The sequence below is a fragment of the Amblyomma mixtum genome, chromosome 2 (assembly GCF_055824585.1).
Source record: "Amblyomma mixtum isolate Tamu chromosome 2, ASM5582458v1, whole genome shotgun sequence".
NCBI lineage: Eukaryota > Metazoa > Arthropoda > Arachnida > Ixodida > Ixodidae > Amblyomma > Amblyomma mixtum.
The window spans coordinates 307,149,783-307,169,501 of record NC_143013.1 but is presented as its reverse complement, the minus strand read 5'-3'; the positions used below and the strand labels follow the sequence as shown (position 1 = coordinate 307,169,501).

The 19,719-nt window shown below is 43.6% G+C and overlaps 1 protein-coding gene across 1 annotated transcript in view; it reads left to right on the top strand.

The window, feature by feature from the left end:
• Positions 1-19,719, top strand: part of LOC149364852 (uncharacterized) — a 54,472-nt gene that overhangs the window by 22,448 nt on the left and 12,305 nt on the right. The window contains exons 8-19 of the mRNA XM_089574778.1: positions 1,665-1,725; positions 2,004-2,105; positions 3,263-3,370; positions 4,532-4,666; positions 6,123-6,180; positions 7,063-7,146; positions 7,572-7,728; positions 8,150-8,315; positions 9,088-9,243; positions 9,821-10,038; positions 11,944-12,076; positions 13,695-13,759. Of these exons, the coding sequence (XP_089430904.1) occupies positions 1,665-1,725; positions 2,004-2,105; positions 3,263-3,370; positions 4,532-4,666; positions 6,123-6,180; positions 7,063-7,146; positions 7,572-7,728; positions 8,150-8,315; positions 9,088-9,243; positions 9,821-10,038; positions 11,944-12,076; positions 13,695-13,759 (1,443 nt within the window). The remainder of the gene's footprint in view (positions 1-1,664; positions 1,726-2,003; positions 2,106-3,262; positions 3,371-4,531; positions 4,667-6,122; positions 6,181-7,062; positions 7,147-7,571; positions 7,729-8,149; positions 8,316-9,087; positions 9,244-9,820; positions 10,039-11,943; positions 12,077-13,694; positions 13,760-19,719) is intronic.

The following is a 19,719-nucleotide window of genomic DNA, read 5'->3' as shown; positions in this document are numbered from 1 at the left end:
AGTTGCTTACACGGCGTCCTGTATTACTCCGCTGGCCAATCGCAACAATAAACGAAATCAGCTTTTTAATGTTTGACTATATCTAACAATCCACACATCAAAATTCTAGAGCTCATAATATTTTTCTCTTCATAAGTTTTTTGTTTTGGGTAACAAGAAACGCTTAAGCAGCGGACTACTTTTTTGCCATGGAGGAATTCTGTGTGCAGAGGATGAATGTGGGCGGAGCTTCACTGCAGACTTAAGTTGTATCTGACTATAGTGTCTGTGCTTCCCTGTGCCTGCACTGCTCGCGCCTTGATGTGGAACTGCCAGATGAACACTTGCCGCAGAATTTTCTTGAAGTATATTTAGAGCACGGAAGGCACAAAAATGCTGATTTTGTCCACTGCTTAGAAGGACGGCCTGTGGTTTTGGAAATGCGGTGTGCAGATTGTGCAGGGACGCACAGAGCACACCGTTTATATCGTGGCTGCATGCTTAGATGACCGTACATTCAAGCTTTTTTGTGGCTTCCATGTTCTTCAATCCTCTGTAGGCACCTATGCTTCCAAATAAAAGGTGACAGATGAAGAATTAGTAAGGCAAACACAGAGCACATTAAATTCAAGCATACTATCTACCATGTACTATGCTGTTGCAATTGGGTCAGATGAAATTAAGTTTGTGCTACAGGAAAACTTTGAGGATTCATAGTGTTTGGGGACAGTGGACATGCAAATTCATCGATGCCATGTTTTAGATCTGATGATGCAGTACACTGGAGTTATGAGGGATGTCCATTTTGATATAAACATTTGTAGCAGGCTTTATATAGTGTGATCGTTATGATGATAAATTTTTGTGTAATTTTTTTTGCTTTAGTAGCAAGGACAGAAAAAGTTAAATGCTGGTATTATAGCTGGGACAGAAAAAGTTAAATGCTAGTATTAAGAAGTAAGCGTATTGGGCACTTTTTAAGAAGACGGATTTGTTACTGTACGTAGAGATAAGGAAAGTAGAGTGCAAGAGAACCAGTTGAGAAACCAGTGCAGCAAATAGAAAAATTTGATGCTTCACAGGCTTTCTTTGTCCTGTTTGTTGTTTTTTGTAAACAATCCCTTTAAAAGACGATCCAGCACTGGTCTTGGGACTTTATTTTAGCCAATATTTGGCCTAAATTGAATGTGTTGAGGGAAGCATACTAAAAAGAGTTTATGTAATGCATGCACTAGGGAACAAATATGTTGTAGTGCTGCCTTGACACCCAGTTGCCTGGTGTTGACACCAGCAGATCGATCATGGCTGTTTCCTCATACATGCAGGCATTCTAGGTAACTGGCTTGTGTAACTTTGCCGAAATAAAATTTTTTTTTTCTGCACACCCACATCCTGTAAACTTTTGTAGTTGACTGTGCATGTATGCTTACATGTCAACGAGTCTTCGTGTTTAAAAGTGCTGAAAGGCCCAGTTTTACTTACGAATGACAGCCTTCCGTGGGCTATTTTTTATTGGAAATGTCTCACATGTTGAGGATTATAAATGGCGAGGCAAAAAAAAATGCAGTCAAAATATATTGTGAGCCAGAATATTAGAGTCTTTATTACTTATCTATTCCTGAAAGCTTGATCTTAATATGAACAGGTGTCAGCACTGTGATTTATGAATTCCCTCTCATATATAGGAAAGTGGAAGACCTGCAGTTTCGCCTGGAAGAACAGGAAATTCTGCATTCTGATAATGATGTGAGTAGTTTTTCTTTTTTACAGAACAGTGTTCTTTGAATTAAACAGGTGCTGGAAACTTTCAACATGTCATATGGTCAAAGTTTCAATGGTACAATTCAATTCTGAAGTGCTCACTCAAACTTAGCTGTATACAGCACATTTTAAGCTGTGTGGGCCTTGTGAAGGGCCTAGTGGTGCATATTGCTGCTTGAGTTACAGTAGAGCCTGTCAATGACAAACACATCAATGTTGCCTTCATGCTGGATAGATGATAACTTCCTTGTTTCTCCTCACAGGCTGCGGTGAGCTTGCAGCAGGAGAAAGTGGCTGAACTTGAGAAGCAGCTTAAGGAGTACAAAGACCAGCTGGAGGCAGCCAAACTCCAGAGCAATGCTCAGGTAGGCTCTCGTTGACTCTTGTGAATGCTTGTGGCTGGCTGTCATACTTTATGCTTGTACCTGTAGTTCCACAAATACTGCTGTAGAACGTAGTCACACGAGAAACCTGAAGGTGGTGTGAGCTGGCTTAGGTCGATAAGGGCAACCTATGAAGCATGTTCCTGAGCAGCATGGCCATGACAATGTATTTTCAACCCAAATGAAATAACTGTGTTGCATTAGGTGCATGCGAAAAGATGGTGAGTGGTGAGTTCCAGTAAGTGCTGTGTGCACCTTTTTGTAAGCAAATTGTGTGCCATGTTGCATGTTCTGTCACTGATGCTCGAGACATTGCTAGAAATATCCACCATTTCTTGAGTCAAGGGAAAGCTGGTTCTTTCAAGTATAAGAAATAGATTATTACATTACTAAGAGTATGAAAGCCCTTGCAATGTTGAAATGCATTCTGGGGCTAGCGTGGCAGATTTTTGCACACCTTAACTTTTCGTCGGCAGTGCAGAGCTCACCTGATTGACAAACTATGGTCAAGCTCATTTGGATAAGGATAGAGCGCACACTAGGCTTAATTAGCATTTACAGTGCACATTGCCACATATATCTTAGTACACTGCATATCTGGCCATGTAAATAAGAGGATAGAAGGTGAACATAGCCTCAGTAGAATACACGGGCTTCTATGGGAGCTGCTGTGAGAAGAAGAGTGAAGAAAAGGCCCGGTAATCTATGACCATTCACCAGCACGATCGACAGGAATCCATTTCTGCCACAGTTGGTTCCATTGTTTCACTGGTGCATCTGCAATTTTTTTCCAAATAGCAATCACTCTAACAAGAGAAGGGCAGCCTAAAAAAAGAAGCGTACCTTCTTTTATGTTGATGCAGTACTACAGGTTTTGCTTATTCCTCTTACCTTCATTGTAACTACAGTCACACTGTTAATATAACATAGATTTTGTGTATACATTAGGGTAGCTGGAATGACACTTTTCACCATCTTCCAGCCAAGTTCAATTAGTTGTTGCACTGTAGTATGTGAATCATGGTCTGTTTTCAACAGCCTATTTGCTACCACTTCTTGATCATCTTCTGCAGTTCTGCGCTACTTCCTTTTTTGGTTATAGACATCATTTTGCGCTTTTCCTCTCTCTCTGTTCACAGGATGATGGCATGAGGGAGGCGATGGTGCAGTACAAAAGTGAGGTGCAGAATCTGAAGGAAGCCCTGAGCCAGGCTGAAAGCAAACTGTCTGCCCTCGAAGCAAAACAGGTCAGTGCTGCTTGCTCTGTCTGCTCCGTCCCTGCTAGACATGCAAAGTGCAGTCTCACTGGAGAGATGTGTTTGGCTTTGTTTAGTGTGAACTACATTGATGTGCAAGAAGGAATTCATTTTGTGTTTGCCCAAAACTTATTTTTTATTTATGATGCACCAAAGAGAACCTTGTTTCACAGATCAAAATATCGAAGGTGAGAGGGTTGAAGGGTGCAGTCATCTTGAAGATGCTTGGGCTTTAATAATCCTCACAGACACCCGTGGCTGCGACATCATGCATCCCTGCGTACCAAACTAGCTGCGAAAGTTTCCTGCTGCTTGCAGATTGGCCGCTACACTATGCACTACGAAACATTTTGAGAAAACTGCTGTTTAAACAGCCCATGGTGGTTGCATTCAAATAAAACTAAGGTAGTCTGTAGGAGGCATGAGAAGTAGGGATGGGCCTCTTATGCTCAGTTGTAGTTGCAGCCATGATGTTTATTTCTTTAATGCGGCAGTTTGTGGGTACATATCCCTCCACATCATGTACATCTATCTCATTGCTCTTCCACATAATCTCTATAGTTCATCTCACGAGTTCTTTGCAGCACTCTGAAAGGTAGAGCTCTCTCATCCAATCAGGGCCAAGGAAGACAGTAAATAGTCCCGGAGGCATTTGAGCAGTGTTGTGACTGTTCTTTGAAAAATTATTGCAGTAATTGAAAAGGTAGTTCAGGATGGTGTTTTGAAAGTACAGCGAACGGTTCATTCACAGGTTAAATTAGCAGAGAAAGTCTGCACGAACGCAACACTGCGGAGGCCTGCTGTGCAGTGATTTGCCGCCATTTGTAAATGTGGTGTCTGCCGAATCGGCCAAGTCTCATGTGCACAGCAGCTGGATACTGGTTCTCTTCTCTTCTCAGTGATGGAGCCACTAGTCATGGGGTGAGGGGCGTGGAGGAACACGTTTTGCAGCACACACTTTTCTGACTGGCTCAGATCGCTGCAATCTTGACAAAGCTGCAAACAGCTTGCGAAATGGACAAGATACTACCATTGTATAGTCTTAGTTGCTGTTGGATTGCTGAACCACTTTACAGCAGACAGGCTGTGGTCAGCGCACTAGTCTAGTTTGAGATCGCAGTGATTCTCATTCTGTACCATCACATGCTTCAGGTGGAAGATGGAAGCACCATATGCAAGCTGCGGGAAGACCTACTGCTGAGAGATGAAGCACTGCTTCGACTAGAAGCCTCTTTGGAGCAGAAGTCCAAGGAAGTGCTGGGCCTCAGGGACAAGGCAGTGGAGCTTGTGAGTCACGGCTCTTGTTAACTGACCATTATCATGCATGTCGTTGTGGAACTAATGCTGCCACTTGTTGTAGTCATGAAACAAGGGAAATGACTACATTCAACATCCGCATGAGCACAACCATGCAGTTACATAGGAGGGCTTTACAACTTTGTTGAGCCTTCTGTAAGTGAAGAAATATTTTTCAGTCACGAAAAGTTCTGATGAAGTAATGCTTCTTCTGCTTTACTTGTATGACTGAAACGAGGGAGTTTGGCATCTTTTTGCACTTGATAGCCAAAAAAGCATGTTAAGAGTGCACTCAGAATGGATGAAGTTATGGGTTGCAGATTTACTGAAAAGTGGCTCATGAAACGATGCACTGAAACGTGTGGAAGCATTTTGAATTTATAAGCTCATTGCAACACATTGAAGTGAAATAATTTTTGTTACTTGTCTGAGTAACGGGGAACTTGTTTTTCATAATGGACCCGTTGTAAAACTCTGAAAATCAGCTTTTCTGTACAGCAAAAACCCCTTCAACATAGTAGCCTAACCTGTTTTGTTAAGCAGCACTCATGTGTAGTGCTAGAGATTTCCTTCGTTCTTCCGCATTGTGTTGCTGTGGCAGTAAAGGGATTAAGCACAGCTGTGCTAAGCCATTGCTTTACAGGTGAAATGCATCTGCTCCGCATTGCATTTGTGAAAGAAGGGTGAAACGCAGCTGTACCAAGTAGTCTTCAGCGGAGCACCCAGCTTCTGCCCTTAGGATGGGCTGCACTGCCACGGTTTTTGCTGTACAGAAAAGCTGACTTACGGAGTTTTGGAAAGGGTCTATACTAGACAGGCTTTACACTAGCCACTTCCCCTTGTACTTGGTGTAATATGTACTCGCAAACATTCAAAAATTGGGAGGATGCTCACCAGATGGCTGTTTACCTATCAAAATTTTGCATGTGATATCTGGAGCATTTCAAGTGCCAAAAAGTAGAAAGTCGTTGTGCTCTTAATTTATTGGTTTAGGCTTTAGATCACTGCAGTCAACTATAGGGGCCTACAAGCACTTTCTTGGACATTTAAAGTATGCTTGTTTTAATCTGCTGTGATTACTTGTGGCGTGTGTTTCATCACTGAAGATGGATTGGAATCATTAGATGCTTCCTTGCGCAACATGAAAATGCATTTTCCCACATGTTTCTGAAAAATATGGCAGAAGAGGCATAATTAGGAGGTGCCGATTGCTCATGTGTAGCACTGAATGGGCTCCTGTGTCTTATAGCTTACTAGGTGTGGCGAGGGGATGGGGAAGCCTCTGAGGAATAAAAAAAAAAAAACAGAACATTTCCAGTTTTTGATCCTTCTCGAACTGTTTTGCCGCAATCCACCTATGCATGAGCTTAGACTTCAATCACTGATCTTATCATGATCATGTTAGCATTGCAGGAGCATGGTCTTACAACGTTTTCTTTCTCTTTAGGAGGAGAACATGGAGGCCTTGAAGGCGAAGGAAGAGAGCCAACAGCAGGTCATTGAAGGTGCGTGCACGTTTCTAAGAAATTCAAAAGTGTGTTGTGCCGCCACAAGTGTCACTCATTTTGCTGGTTGCAGGCTATACTAGGGAGCTTTGCAGCAGTCATTCTGTGGAACCATGTTGACATTACTTGAAATGCTTGTATGGCTTGATGGCTCTACTAACGAGCCACTTGTTTGAATTAGCTGGCTTGTGGGAATATGGCTGACAATGCCATGTGTCTGTAATATGTGACCTAGCTGCTATTTCTGCATACCTTTGTGCATCGTAAAACAGTGTTTGGATAGTACGACACTGAGGAAATAGGACACTGTCGTTAAGGTGAGCCAGTGGGGAGGTATTGTAACCCATTAAGCAGTGCGAAAACGAGGGGTCAATGAAGAGGCAACACTGAAACGACAGGACATATGCTGTATTGCTTCTTCAACGTTCTCATTTTCACGATTCTTAATGAGTCATGATGTGTAACCAACTATCCCAGACCAAGATAATTATCAATTGACATCATTAGTTTGCCGTTACAGACACTGCCTGTATGAATGTAGAGGTAAAGAAATGCAAGGAGTGTGTAGAGGTAAAGAAATGCAAGGAGTGCTTCAACATGCTAATTGAGTAACTTAGCAAGTAGCCTCTTCTCCCCCCAAGTACGTCACAATGAAGCTTGTACATTTGTTACAAACATATGTAAACATGGACAAACAAAGGAGAATGGCTGAATGAACCATCTAACTGAAAACTAAGGAGGAAGAAAACGGAAGAACTGTGTGGGCTGGCACTTTGTAGTCACTATTTTTGATGGCTTATCATTTGGTGACTTTGAGAGCCTGTTCCCCAAGTACTACAAGCTGCACAGTGAGTGATTCTGCTTCTCTCCTGCTTTACTTAGACCTGAGCAGCAGGCTGGCGAAAGTGCAGACAGACTATGACTTTCTGAGCGAGGAGTCCCAGATCATCAAAACTGATGCCGCAGGTGTGTATGTGACTGCCTGCACCATTGATGCTTGCATAATTTGACTACTTACTGTCATGTGAAGCTCCTTGGCTGTAAAAAATTTCTTAATGCTCAATTTTTTTGTACACCTTTGCCTGCTCTCCATTATTTATCACACATGCAGCTATGAAGTGTGGTGTCTGTTGAGCCCAAGATATGGAAATAAGCTTAGTGAACTATACAGTAGTATGCGGTGCCTCGTAGCCTATTCCTCTGCGGTTGTTCCTCTAGCATGAAATTGCAAGTCACTGGCAAGTGCCTCCGTGAAATGAGATTAACTGCAATGTCATTTCCAGTTTTCTTAAGAATGAATGAGCCTTGTAGTTTGTTGATGTTAATAATTGTCTCTTAGTTTTGAGTAATTTTTTCCTCTCACCGCCTGAATTGTTTGCGACTGTATGCAGACCAGCAGCGGCTGGTTTCCTCACTGGAGGAGCAATGCAAGCAGCTGCAGGCCCAGAAGCGAGCGCTTGAGGAAGAACTGGGCGCCCTCAGGGTTGCCGCCAGTGGAGGCTCTAGCCAGGTGGAAGAACTCAACAGCAGGCTGCAGGAGAAGGAGAGGCAAGTCACTGCTTCATTGTTTGTTCAGTATTGCATTGTCCTTTGTCCTTTATGACACCTTTTCCTCTGTTTAGCTACTTTTGTTTTGCTTCATCAGTTAAAGCTCTCAGATTGTCATTATGCTCTTGAGGTTGCTTTCTTCAGATTGGGTATGTGCCCACTTTCCAAGGCCCACCTTATTTGCATTATATTAGGCTCTTCTAAGCTCTCATGACCTGCATTCTATTATGCATTAGACTTAGTTTCATTCTTGGCTCAGGACTTTTGCACATCACACTCACTGACACCTCCTCAAGCCCAAAGCTTGGGTGCCACTGTGTCTCGTGCACTCGTTTCAAGGCATGCTTCTAGGCACACGTGGTCATAATGACTTGTGAAATTCCATGACCAAGCGACATGTGCCAATCTCCTTGTCCTGCAGGCTGGTCGAGAGCCTTGAAGCTCAGGTACGCACGTTGTCCCAGGAGGGCGAGAAGGCCAGGCAAGAGGTGGCACAGCTCACCGAGAGGCACCAGTCTGCTGTGGAACGCACTGCAGCTGAGCATGCCCGCGAGATTGGTGCACTGCAGCAGAGGCTGGCCGACCTGGTAAGAGCCGCTGCTCAATGGGACAGGCCGCAGTTCTGCAGTGGTTCACTGTGGGGCTCGTGAAACCTTTTTTTTACTTTCACATTGACTTTTGTACTGATTAAAGCTAGGTGGTACAAAGTGCCATTCTTTTTGCTTTGTAGCTCATAGATTAGTGTTTGTTAAGCAGAAAGTAAGTTTGTCTGATTAGCCTTTGCTGTCCCTTATGCTGTTTGGGAATGATCTAGCCACTGCATTCACATTTATAAACATTCTGTTCTTGCTTTTTCCGTTCCATATTTGTGATACATGCATCAAACTTTTGGCAGTGCTGGACGACTACGCCTGGTTCTTATAAGTGCTTCCTCTTCGAGTGTCACTCTGACTGGTGAACATGTATCAAAACATTGCTTATGACAGTCAAGATCTGTTAGTGCTTCCGCAAGATGCTGGATTCTTCTTGCCAAGTCAGCCATGATCGTGAACCTACAAGCCCAACTCACCACTCTTATGAAGTCAGCCTTACTCATCTGTTTGCACCGCGCCGAACTTGACTACCAGCTATGGATGCACTGTCTAGTAGCTCGCGTGTCGTACTGGTTCAAATTCATCATTTCTATCTGTATCTACATTTTAACCCATTATGACCCCTATTTTTTCTCCTCCCAACCCCTAGCATGGAGTATCAGGCTAGAACAACTTCCCTTAGGCCAGCCTCTGTGCATTTCCTTTCATAGAGTCCTTGCTCTTCAGATGTCTCACTGCTGTTTCTCCTCCTGGCGTTGCCCAGCAGGAGAACAAATTGGAGGAACGTGTACAGCGGTGCCGCACCCTGGAGCAGACGAGCAGCGAGTCCCAGGTGGAGCTGGAGAACCAGACGCGGTCATGGCAGGAGAAGCTGGCAGCAGCTGAGCAGCAAGTCCAGAGGCTCACCCAGGAACTTGAAGAGGTCTGACTTGGCTCCTCTGCAAGAATCTTGTCTGCCTTGTTAAACTCTTAGGGCTGTGTGCTAGATATCGAGTACAGTTAAAAAGCTTATTATGTCAAAATTAAGCTCATAACAAAGCAATAAGCTGTCATAACAAAGGATATGACAGCGGAAACACCTTATAACATATGCAACATATGAGAGCAACCTGGTCGCCGTGGTGGCTCAATGGTTATGGTGCTTGGCTGTCGACCCAAAAGACGTGGGTTCGATCCCAGCGGCGGCAGTCGAATTTCGATTGAGGCAAAATTCTAGAGGTCCGTGTACTGTGTGATGTCAGTGCACGTTAAAGAACCCCAGGTGGTCGAAATTTTCGGAGCCCTTCACTACGGCGTCCCTCATAGCCCGAGTTGCTTTGGTACGTTAAACCCCAGTAAACCAAACCATATGAGAGCAACAGAGTAAATACTCTAGGAAGGAAGGTGTAGTCAAAGATGGGTGCAGTCAATGCTTGACAGGGGTGTAATTGTATGATGCGAATAATCACGTGATGACAGTAGTGTGACGATCAGTGTTTATGGCACCGAATGTGATGCAGACGCGGAAGGTGCTGGCTGAGGAGCGGCGCCTGCGTGACGTCCAGAGCCAGGACCTGGGCTCGGAGGCCTCTGAGCGTGAGCGCCAGCTGGTGGCCGCACGAGCAGAGATGGAGCGCCTCAAGGCTGACTTTGATGCCCACCGGGAAGCGCTGGCCCACCAGCTTGCCGAGACCCGCGAAAAGGAAGCCCATGCTGTCGAGGAGCTCCGCAAGGAAATGTGCGCTACCTGTTTCTTTTCAGTTTAATTTTATTTTGCTTGTTAGTTAATTCATTGATTCATTCATTATGGGTAAGGATGAGCAACACGTGAGATGGAGTTCTTTTGACACATGCATAATCAAGCTAGTGGAGAATACTCCATAACAAAATGGAATGCAGTATTCATGTGTGAATGGTGGTTCTTTGGTGCAAAGCAAGTAGTAATTTTCTTTGAATAATTTCCAATCAAATATTTCGAGTACTTCTGACATACAAAGAAAGGGTTGCATGGCACAATAAGCATTTTGAAAAACATGTATATTTCGAGCTCACAAGGCAATTACGTGAGAAAAAGAGAGAATGCATTGATGCTTTGTCGCACTCATTGAAGTTGTGCCAAATTTCTGCAAAAATGGGCATCAGAAATGTGGAGAGCCAACTTACAAGTTGTGCCGACGTATCCATGGAGTGTGAGACCTATTTGTGGGGCTGCAACTGCGACTCTTAATTGAGTTTACGTCATTGTGCAGCAGTTGCTTTTATTTAAACGGTGACTCTATGGACACCTGCCAGGAGTATGCGCCATGCACCCAGTGCCTAGCACTACCCGCATCAGGCATCGGAAAGGGGCACGCATCTCCATGTGTCTTGTGCTAGCTCCCCTTCGTGCTCTTGCCATCGCGCTTGTTTAGCGAATTACGCATGGAGAAGAGCGGCAGTGACAGTTGCAGTCAGCTCAGACTCGTTTCGCTGAAGTTAGGGAGCCACGTGTTCTCCAATTAGAGAGATTCAGCATGCGCGATCCACTTCTGCGTGGAGTCAGTGCACATGTGCAGATTGCTGTGAGAATGCCACGTGGTGCCAGGCCTTGCATATCTGTTGCCGTGAGCATGCATAGACTGGCTCTGGCATATGCCTGAGAGCACAGGCACGCAGCGCAGTGTCAGAGCTTTCATTGCGTACATGGCGCAGTGGGGCAGAGGTACGCTGAACCAAAACAACACGCGCCAAGAGTTCCAGGAACATTATTTGATCGAGATGAATACTTCAAAAATTTCGAATACCAAACATTCGGTTTGAATTGGAAGCTGGAGAAAAGAGTGCATGAATGTGATGTGAAAAATGAGGCTGAAATGTGCGTATGATTTGGTAGAAGTTTACGAACAAAAATGCATACAAGAATAGCTAGTAGGGAAAGCAGCGAGTGCACCTTTTCATGTGTGACAGCAATGCCAAGCTTTTCATGCACCTGTAGCAGATTACTGCCATTAGCATCTGAGATCAGCGATGCTGCGCATGTTCAGAGTGACTTCCGAGCTTTAATGGAACGAAATGAAGGCCTTTGCATATTGCATGTTCGGTCGAGCCTTCTTCGGTATGAAGCATTTAACACTTGATGCTCAAGTGTGCCGTATTTGGTGATAAGTTTCTCACTGCTCCGATATGTGAGGCGTTTCTGTTCTCCTATAAGCAGCTCTAAGCTTCCATTGGTTGACCAATAAATACATCATTCATTGTTAATTTTTTTTTGTTTCCCGAAATTGAAGAGCTGTGCGACGCATCATCAAATATGAGAGTAAATACGGCACAGTGTGCCTTGATCTCCACATAATGATTCACTTCTATTTTCAGTTAAAAAAAAAAAAAAGCTTTTTACATTCTGGTAAATGTGGCATGTGTATAATAGAGAGATCTCTTGTGGTAAGAATAAGATGAAAGCAGATATTGCTGTTTTCTGGTAGTTTCAGTTGATGACAGCTAGAGTTAAACGTAGTCGTAGCTGTAGGGACAGCCATGATACAGATATGTCCACTATTTGAACAAGTCAGGGCGTCATGCCAACAGTAAATCCATGTTCGGCACTCATGCCTCTTTTGCACGTGAGCTTTGCTTTGATTTTTCTGCCATGTTATGCTTTCTGCAGGGAGGGCCAGATCAGCGTTGTCAATGAACTGCGGCAACGCCTGTCAGAGGCGGAGGAAAGCAAACGGACGTTCGCAGAACGCACTTCCCAGCTTGAGGAGCAGCTGGCACAGGCTAGCGTTGCACAGCAGAAGGTGAGCAGTGTTTAACCATTGTGACACATGCTAGAGAGAGCCCATTATTATTGGCTAGAGCGTGTGTACCTTTGATATGCCACTGTGGCTTTTGTGGTTTTGGCATTCTGTTTTTGAGTACAAGTGTGGGGGCTGATTTCCAGGCTGTGGTGGCCACATTTCAGTGAAGAAGTACAAAAGAGCCCATGCACTGCGTTTTGGTGCACATAAAAATGGGTACAGCCTTACAGAGAGTCATAGCCATTCAGGGAATCAGCTGATTCTAATCAGCACCTTTGAATGTAAGGATGTTTATGTGCAGAATCAAAGCACGCAGATCTGACTTTGCATATACAGTCTAGCCCGTTTATAACGAAGCCACTTATAGCGAAATAGCAGTTATAACGAAGGGATTTCAATTTCCCATTCCCATTTTTGCATTTTCAATACATTTTGGGTCCAGTTTTAACGAAGTAATTAAGAGCGCGTCAGCGGATATAACGAAGAGATTTAATACCAACCGAAAAATAATCTGCCAATCAACACATTTTTGCGTCCTTGAGGCGATTTTTTCCGCGAAAATAAGAGCAAAGTTCGGCTAACGGCGTCCTTTCGTGGCGTCGTCTGCTCTCCTGCGGAGCGAAAGGTTGCTTCACTGCATTGCATGGCACGCCGGTCTCGTGTTGCCGTCCTTGAACGGCGTCACGGCGTAGAGCGGTAGAGCACGCCGCGCAGGGGAAAAATGTAAAAAAGAACAGAGACGATTTTTTTTTTTCGATGACGTCGCAGAGAGCGGCCGTCTTGGCCAATCGCGGTTCTCTTTCTCCCAGGCAGTTGGCGCCACGGCTGGACTGCAGTCTGCAGGAGGTTTGGCAGCGCGCGCTTTGTTTTATGTCGGTGCCGCGGTGCGCAAGACAGGGAGAAAGCGCGGCAGCATTGTGCATGTTGGAAGCGTGGCTCATTTTTATCGTTATCGCGGATCGTTGTATGCTGTTTATAAGGACAGAGTTATTCGACTTGATCTAGCTGGTGACCGGACAACTGAGCGCAGTGTCGCACTGTTCCAGGTTGGGAGCACGGCGAACGCTACTGAGATCGCGCGTGACGCCATCGGTATGCCGATGTTTGCATTTTTTTTCGCAGTCCGCATAGTACGAAATAGCGGATATAGCGAAGTGATTTCCGATTCCCGCCGACTTCGTTATAACCGGGCTAGACTGTAGTTGGTATTTGTCCATTTTTGCTTTTACATGTGTTCAGCATTCTTGTTACAAAGTTGATGTCAGTGCTTTTAATCGTGTGGATGTCATTCATTGTGAGGATTTATCTAGGAGTGATACAGCAACTTGATTATTGATGAGGTACTGAAAACATGGTTGCTCTGAAATTGTTCCTTTGTGTAACATTGCATGTTTTGGACTTTTGTACTTATATTATTATTTTGTGAGATGGTTCACACAGTCCTTTCAGAGAACTTCATGGGACCTGTAGCAAAGCTGTCCTAATACCAACAGCCCCCATTGATCTCATTTTTTATGGGCTGATAGCTGAGGCGTGCTTGCTAGTAGAAGCGAGAGCGGTGTGTGTAATGACAAACGACTTTCTTGCTTTCTTTATCTCATGGTGCTGTCTCTTGCAGGCTGATGATGGCAGTGCAGCTGAGATCAAGGCACTAAGAAGCCAACTTGAGAACATCCAGAACAGGTAGGATTGGAAAAAAAAATATGGTACCGAAAAAAAAAGGCACTAATTGATGGCTTGGAATGGCTGGCGCAAGAGTTCACTGCATGTCAAGGAACTACTGATTCTACTGAGAAATGAAAAAGCCAAACGATGCCTTTCTGTGATTTCTTGGAGCTCTGGACTGATTTTAATTATTTAAAGGGAGATTAAAGTTGAAATAAAAAGGAAGAATTGGTTATGCGTAGGTGTTCTTCCTGTGTTACGTAATGCCTGACATTGTTTGATGTTAAGACTTTGGTGTCCTTTTCGGTTTGTTGCTTTTTCTAGGGCCTGAACTGAGCAACAGTCTAGCACACTCTTTGAGTGCAGACAAGGAAGACTTTCAGAACTCTGCTAAACTTTTTTCTTTTAACTTCATAGCAAAGAATGAAAGAGTAGCATCTATATGGAGAATGTGAAAGCAGTTTCCAAAACAGCCTGCAGAAATCAGACCGCGACTTATTTAGAGTGAGCGGTTGGTTCTTGGTGGAATCACCATTACAAAGCACCAAATTCCAGGCTCTTAAATCCACTGTCATATGGGCCATTTCACCAAGTTTTACCAAACTGAGATAAGATCAAAAATAATTTTCGTGCAGTGGTGCTGACATGCCTGTCGTTTTAAGTGGCACTGTTTCTGGCAACCCTTTTTCAGAGTTCCATTACCTTGTAGAATTCAGTTGCATTTGTCAGAATTAAGCGCCACTGTTCTCAGACATAGTTGACCTGAACAACCGTATAGTACTCGGAATGACAGAAGGAGATGCAGAATGTGATGCTGACAGCTGAACTGTTCAGTTGTTAGTTTTGCATTGGTTTTGCCTGCTTCTGGTATGTGTACTTGTGGTTCTTGGGGCCAATGGTGGTGTCTTACCAGTGGGCCTAGAACCGTACCCTCCTAAGTCCTCAGAAACAGTCACATTTTCAGTACATGTTGCACGGGGCTGTCATGAAGGTTGTATGTAGTAACTCTGCCTGCACCTGACTGTGAAGGAAGGAGAGAAGAGGCTGAAGAAGGGCACCAGATGTGAACTTAAAATGGCATGCTAGAGCACAGCGAGATGCTGGCATTGGGCACATATCTTCAGCATATTTCTTCTTTTTCAGTGCTGCTTTGGTGTGTCTTTGTTTCTTTTGCTGTTGCGCTCAATTGGAATTCATTAGGCACCACATTTTTCTATTAAAGCTGTTGCAAGCTTTCATAACCCCTCTGTTTCATGTTCATTAATTACCATTTTAAGTTGAACCCTTTTTTCTTGTTCATTTCCATATCGACTGAAGGAAAAATTGGCATTGTTGATTGCTTGAAATTAATTTGCTTGAAAGTAAGTTTTAGCTTGTCACAAAACGCCAACCAAATGAATTAAGTACATCAGTTTTTGCTGCTGCCCACTTTCGGAAATGTTAGGTTTGGTGTCAGAATAACATACAGCTTCACAATTAGCTTCATTGTTCACCATAATACCTGATGAGAGGAGCCAAGTTCAGTAGTCTGTTACAGTGACGGATGTTGAAGAGGCAAAATGGAGTTCTGTCACAGTCTGATGCAGTTGTTGCATCAGAGGTATCGGTAGAAACCTACACTCCGTAGTACTTTACTTTTCCTCTTTAGTGGAAGTAGAAGTATTGAGTGCAGGCCACGCATGCGTAATTGTGTAATACTTTTTATCTCAGGGCTATAAAATGTTTCCTGGGCAGTTTCTCTGCACACTTGTTTTGTATCGTCTGCTGTAGTCAGTCTTGCCGAGTCAGTGGCATGGTGTGAACAAATTAACATGAAGATAACACGTGTTCATTTTCTTTTTGATTTCATTTTGTGCATGCGCAGTTTGCTAGCATACAAAATAGTGTCAACCTAAGTCTTAGAAAGCATGCATAGAAAGGTTACGGTGTGTGCCTGCAGGAGTGGAAGAAGACTCCCATGCTAACAGGTGGCTCTCTGCCGCTCTCTCTCTCTCTTCTCTCTCCCACTTTCTCTTCCTCCTTCTCTCCTTGCTTCACATGGTAACTGAAACCTCCCACGACGGTAAGCGTCCAACCCCTGTGGAATGCCATTTGGGCCCTTGTTGCCTTTTCTCTCATCTGCGTCGCCTACATCATGCGTTGAGCCAAAACCTAATCGAGCTTTGCAGAGCCGCCTCCCCTCAAAAGCTTTGCAGAGCCGCCTCGCCCTCAAAATACTTCTTGCGTTGTCGCACTCGCCAGTGAAAGAAATACGAAGTCCCCCTTCCTTTCCTCTTCTCTGACTGACGGCCCCATGTCAGGCCCCATGTCACTGTTTCTCTGGACGTTGAACACCTTTTGTGAGCTTTGCCTGGCATGGAGGCTGCATTGTTACTTTGCCACTTTTGTGAAGTTCTTAGCTGACATTGCCATGGAATGACAAGTGCTGCATTTTTTTTTTTCCTTTTTGTCTGCTTGGAAAAGTTTAGCACACTAGTTTTATAGTTGACAGACAGCAAGCCAACGTCTTTAGTCATGCTACAGATGCCCTTCGGTACTGCTTTACCCAGAGTGATGTGTATTATTTGATTGTAGTCACATGTGCTGCTGGGAATATTTGCTTTGTTTTCCCTGGCATGTTTTTCAGGTGTTAAAGCTTTATCAATTTGTGTCCGCTTATCTGCATAAGCAGCTGGCATGCCGGGTAGCATGCACTGCTGCTAAAAGTTACGTATTGTGGAAAGCTGGGGCTTGTGAAATCTTTGTTACGCGCTTTTTGGATAAAGAAAAACAGAATTTGACTGAGGAGGACCTATAGCATTTGTAGTTACTAGACAGAACATTTGCCCTCCTCCTTCTAGCAATTTTTAGCTGGCTTTTAGTAACTTCGAACAATGTGGTGTTTATTTATATAAGTGCCACCTTTACAGGCACGTTTCTCTCAGCTGACGCACTGCTCCTCAAAATAAAGAATTAGTCAAGTGTAGGGGTGGCTTGAGGGAGTAAAAAAAAAAATTAAGCAATAGAAAATTTCTTGTTTGAAGGCAAAAAGAAGAGCCATCTTGTCTGACACAGACGCACCTCATAATATTGTGCTAGTTAAAATGAAACTTAGAAGAATGGAAAGCTGGATGATTTGGTTTCTGTTACCCATAATTAAAAGAGCGCGAAAAACATGCACACAAGTTTTTCGCACTGTTTTTACTGTGGATAACTGAAATGAAAGTTTCTGGATATGGGGGTAAGATAGTTACTCTTTTGGTGTTGTTTGAAGGCTGTGTGGAATGGAAGTTCTGGCTTACTGTTCATCATTTGTGCACTTGTCCTAGCAAGGCACAATTTTTGCAACTGTGCATCGCTTGCAGAAAGGAAGGTTGTATGCTGCTGCCCGAGATGAAAGCCAAATGTGCGCTATCTACCTGCACGTGCTTATAGGGAAAAGAGAAATTCATTGACTTTGTTTGTCTGGCAGAAGCTGTTGACACGAGAACTTTTGGAGATGTGGGAGGTAGAAAGCGAAGAGGGCCTGATTTTTTTCTTGATACATTTCGCTTTTGATTGCTGAGCCTGTGGGCATGAGTTCTGTGAGCAATACATCTTATTTGTGCAATGAAGTAAAGATTCCATACACACTTGCCTTTCATCACAGCGGCATTTTTCAGTGGTGCGGGATTGTAAAAGCTTGTGCCAAACTTCAACACACGTGTTGATAATGGGAAAAACTTGGCAGAAAGATAGCTTAGGATTTTTGGAACAAGCGGTAAACAGAATGTGATGAAACTAATTTTTTCTTGTTTTCAGTGGTCAGTTAATCGTAACTTGCTTTCTGAATAATCCTTGTACACTGTGTGTGTTCACTGTGAAGCAACTTTTAAATGAAAGGTGCATTTAAAAGGAGATAAGGTGAGGTTCTCTTGAAGTCCTCTGCAAAGCAGGCATACGCCTTATATGGTAACTCGCTCATTTTCATCTTATGCAGTTTTTGGCTGGGTAGCTCACGAGCCGAAGGGAAGCTGCAAGGAACAAATTTTTCAAGACACCCACATTGTGTGGGCTAGGAAGAGTTTCGTGTGGTTTGCTGCACATGCAATATGCTCTTGTGCTGTGTTCTCGCTTCTTCTTTGCAGCCTTGAGTGCAGTTATTTTCCATCTCTCCCAACAGTAGAGAGACCTTAGGATATTTTTATTGGGGTCCCTAATTAGTGCAGGGCATGCAAGGCAGTAACTGACATGTACCCTGTCACGTTTGTTTAGACATGCAGAGTGATTGTTGCCTTTTTGTTCAATTCAGTCTCTTCAGTAGCTGAAACTTACTGCAGCCATTCCCACAGTAGTATAATTTTAAGCTTCATTACAGCCACAGACAGCAACAACTGCACATTTCGTGCCCTCATGAAGACAACTGTTCACCTGAAGTTAGCACCCATAAAAGTGACGGCGCTTGCGCCATCATAAGCTATTTCACAGGTTTTCTATGCATGTAGCTAAAGCTCTCATTAGCAACAATTGCCACAATACTTCAGTTTGTTACGTTACATTTGACCCACAGTTTGCATGAGTGTAAAAACGCATTTAACACAAGATGCTTGCTTGAGGAGAAGGCTGCTGACTCACTTTGTCCGTAGTCTTTGCTATACTGATTGTGCCTGCCCAATGGCTTGAAATTGTTGGCAAAAGTGGGGTGGGCAGTGCTGGTCATTTGCCATGTAAAGGGTATGAGGCAAAAGATGACAATAGTTGCAATAGTGTTCTTTTCCTCAGGGCTTGTAGCTGTGATAGTGGATGACAATGCTGTGCTGACGACACTTAATGCAATGGGTACCACCTCAAAGCACACCTCAGCAGATACGGGTTCTAGGAACTCTATACCATATTCACAAATACTGCAGCCTCTCTAGAAGGCACAGAAGCGGTTGATTTTAGTCCCTTGGTTTTTCAGCAGCAGCCTATCTGAGTGCCTTGCTTTCTGCTGCAAGTTTAATGCTGGGAAAGAAGTGCTTGTTTCATCTTGTTTCATCAAATGCATAGTGAATGCCATCTGTGAGGATCGTTGCTGGAAGTAATTTCAAGAGAAGCTTAGTCACCTGACACTCCCTTGAAAATGTCATCATTATTGGTAGGGATTGCCTATTTTATTTATCTCTGGAGTGGATGACTAGCACTGTGAGGAGTCAAGGGAGGCAGGCTACAGGGATGTGCCCTTCATATTTGTAGATTTATAACAGTACACATCTTATTTGAACAAGAAGATATTTATGAAAGCCATCTCACGTTTAGATGCTGTTGTGAACTGAAACTTTGTCTCTAAAGTGTTGACAGTACCAAAGAACAAAACTATGATTTGCCTTGTGTAGCTGAAGAATATGTCTGCCAGAACAGTCATGATGCTGGGAATATGTCATCGCAATGCTAAGCTGCCTTGCTTAGCCTAACCCATATATGCCTTAGCGTCAGGCGTTTAAACAAGAATAAATTTTTTTTCAATATAGAATGTTTATTTCACTTCAGAATTCAGAATTATTCGTTTATAGATGGAAATATTTTTCTCAATAATTGACCTGTGAACCATCATACATGTAGGACATTAGGCAGATGCATAACCTGTTACATATAATAAATTATGAGACATTTGACATCAAACCTAATACCACGTTTGTCATGTGTAGTGGTGGCTTTTGATGACAGTGTGCAAATGTTGTTCTTTTCTCACAGAATCCCAGTGTGGTTGATGCGATCTAATCTGCTCAGTGCTTCCAGAGAAGTCTGGTGTTTCTTTCTGAATGTACAAAACACACAAAACTTGACGCACACAACGAAACGCTTGCACTGGGAAAGTTTACAGCCTCTTGAACCTATGCTAGTGGGGGCATAGTTTTATACAATAAACTGCGCAACACTAGGCATGTATTGGCTAAACATCATTGGGCTGGCACCGTCAGTGTAGTACATGCCATACCTTGCCATCTCAGCGAACTAAGAGGTTATGCAGTGATAGCACA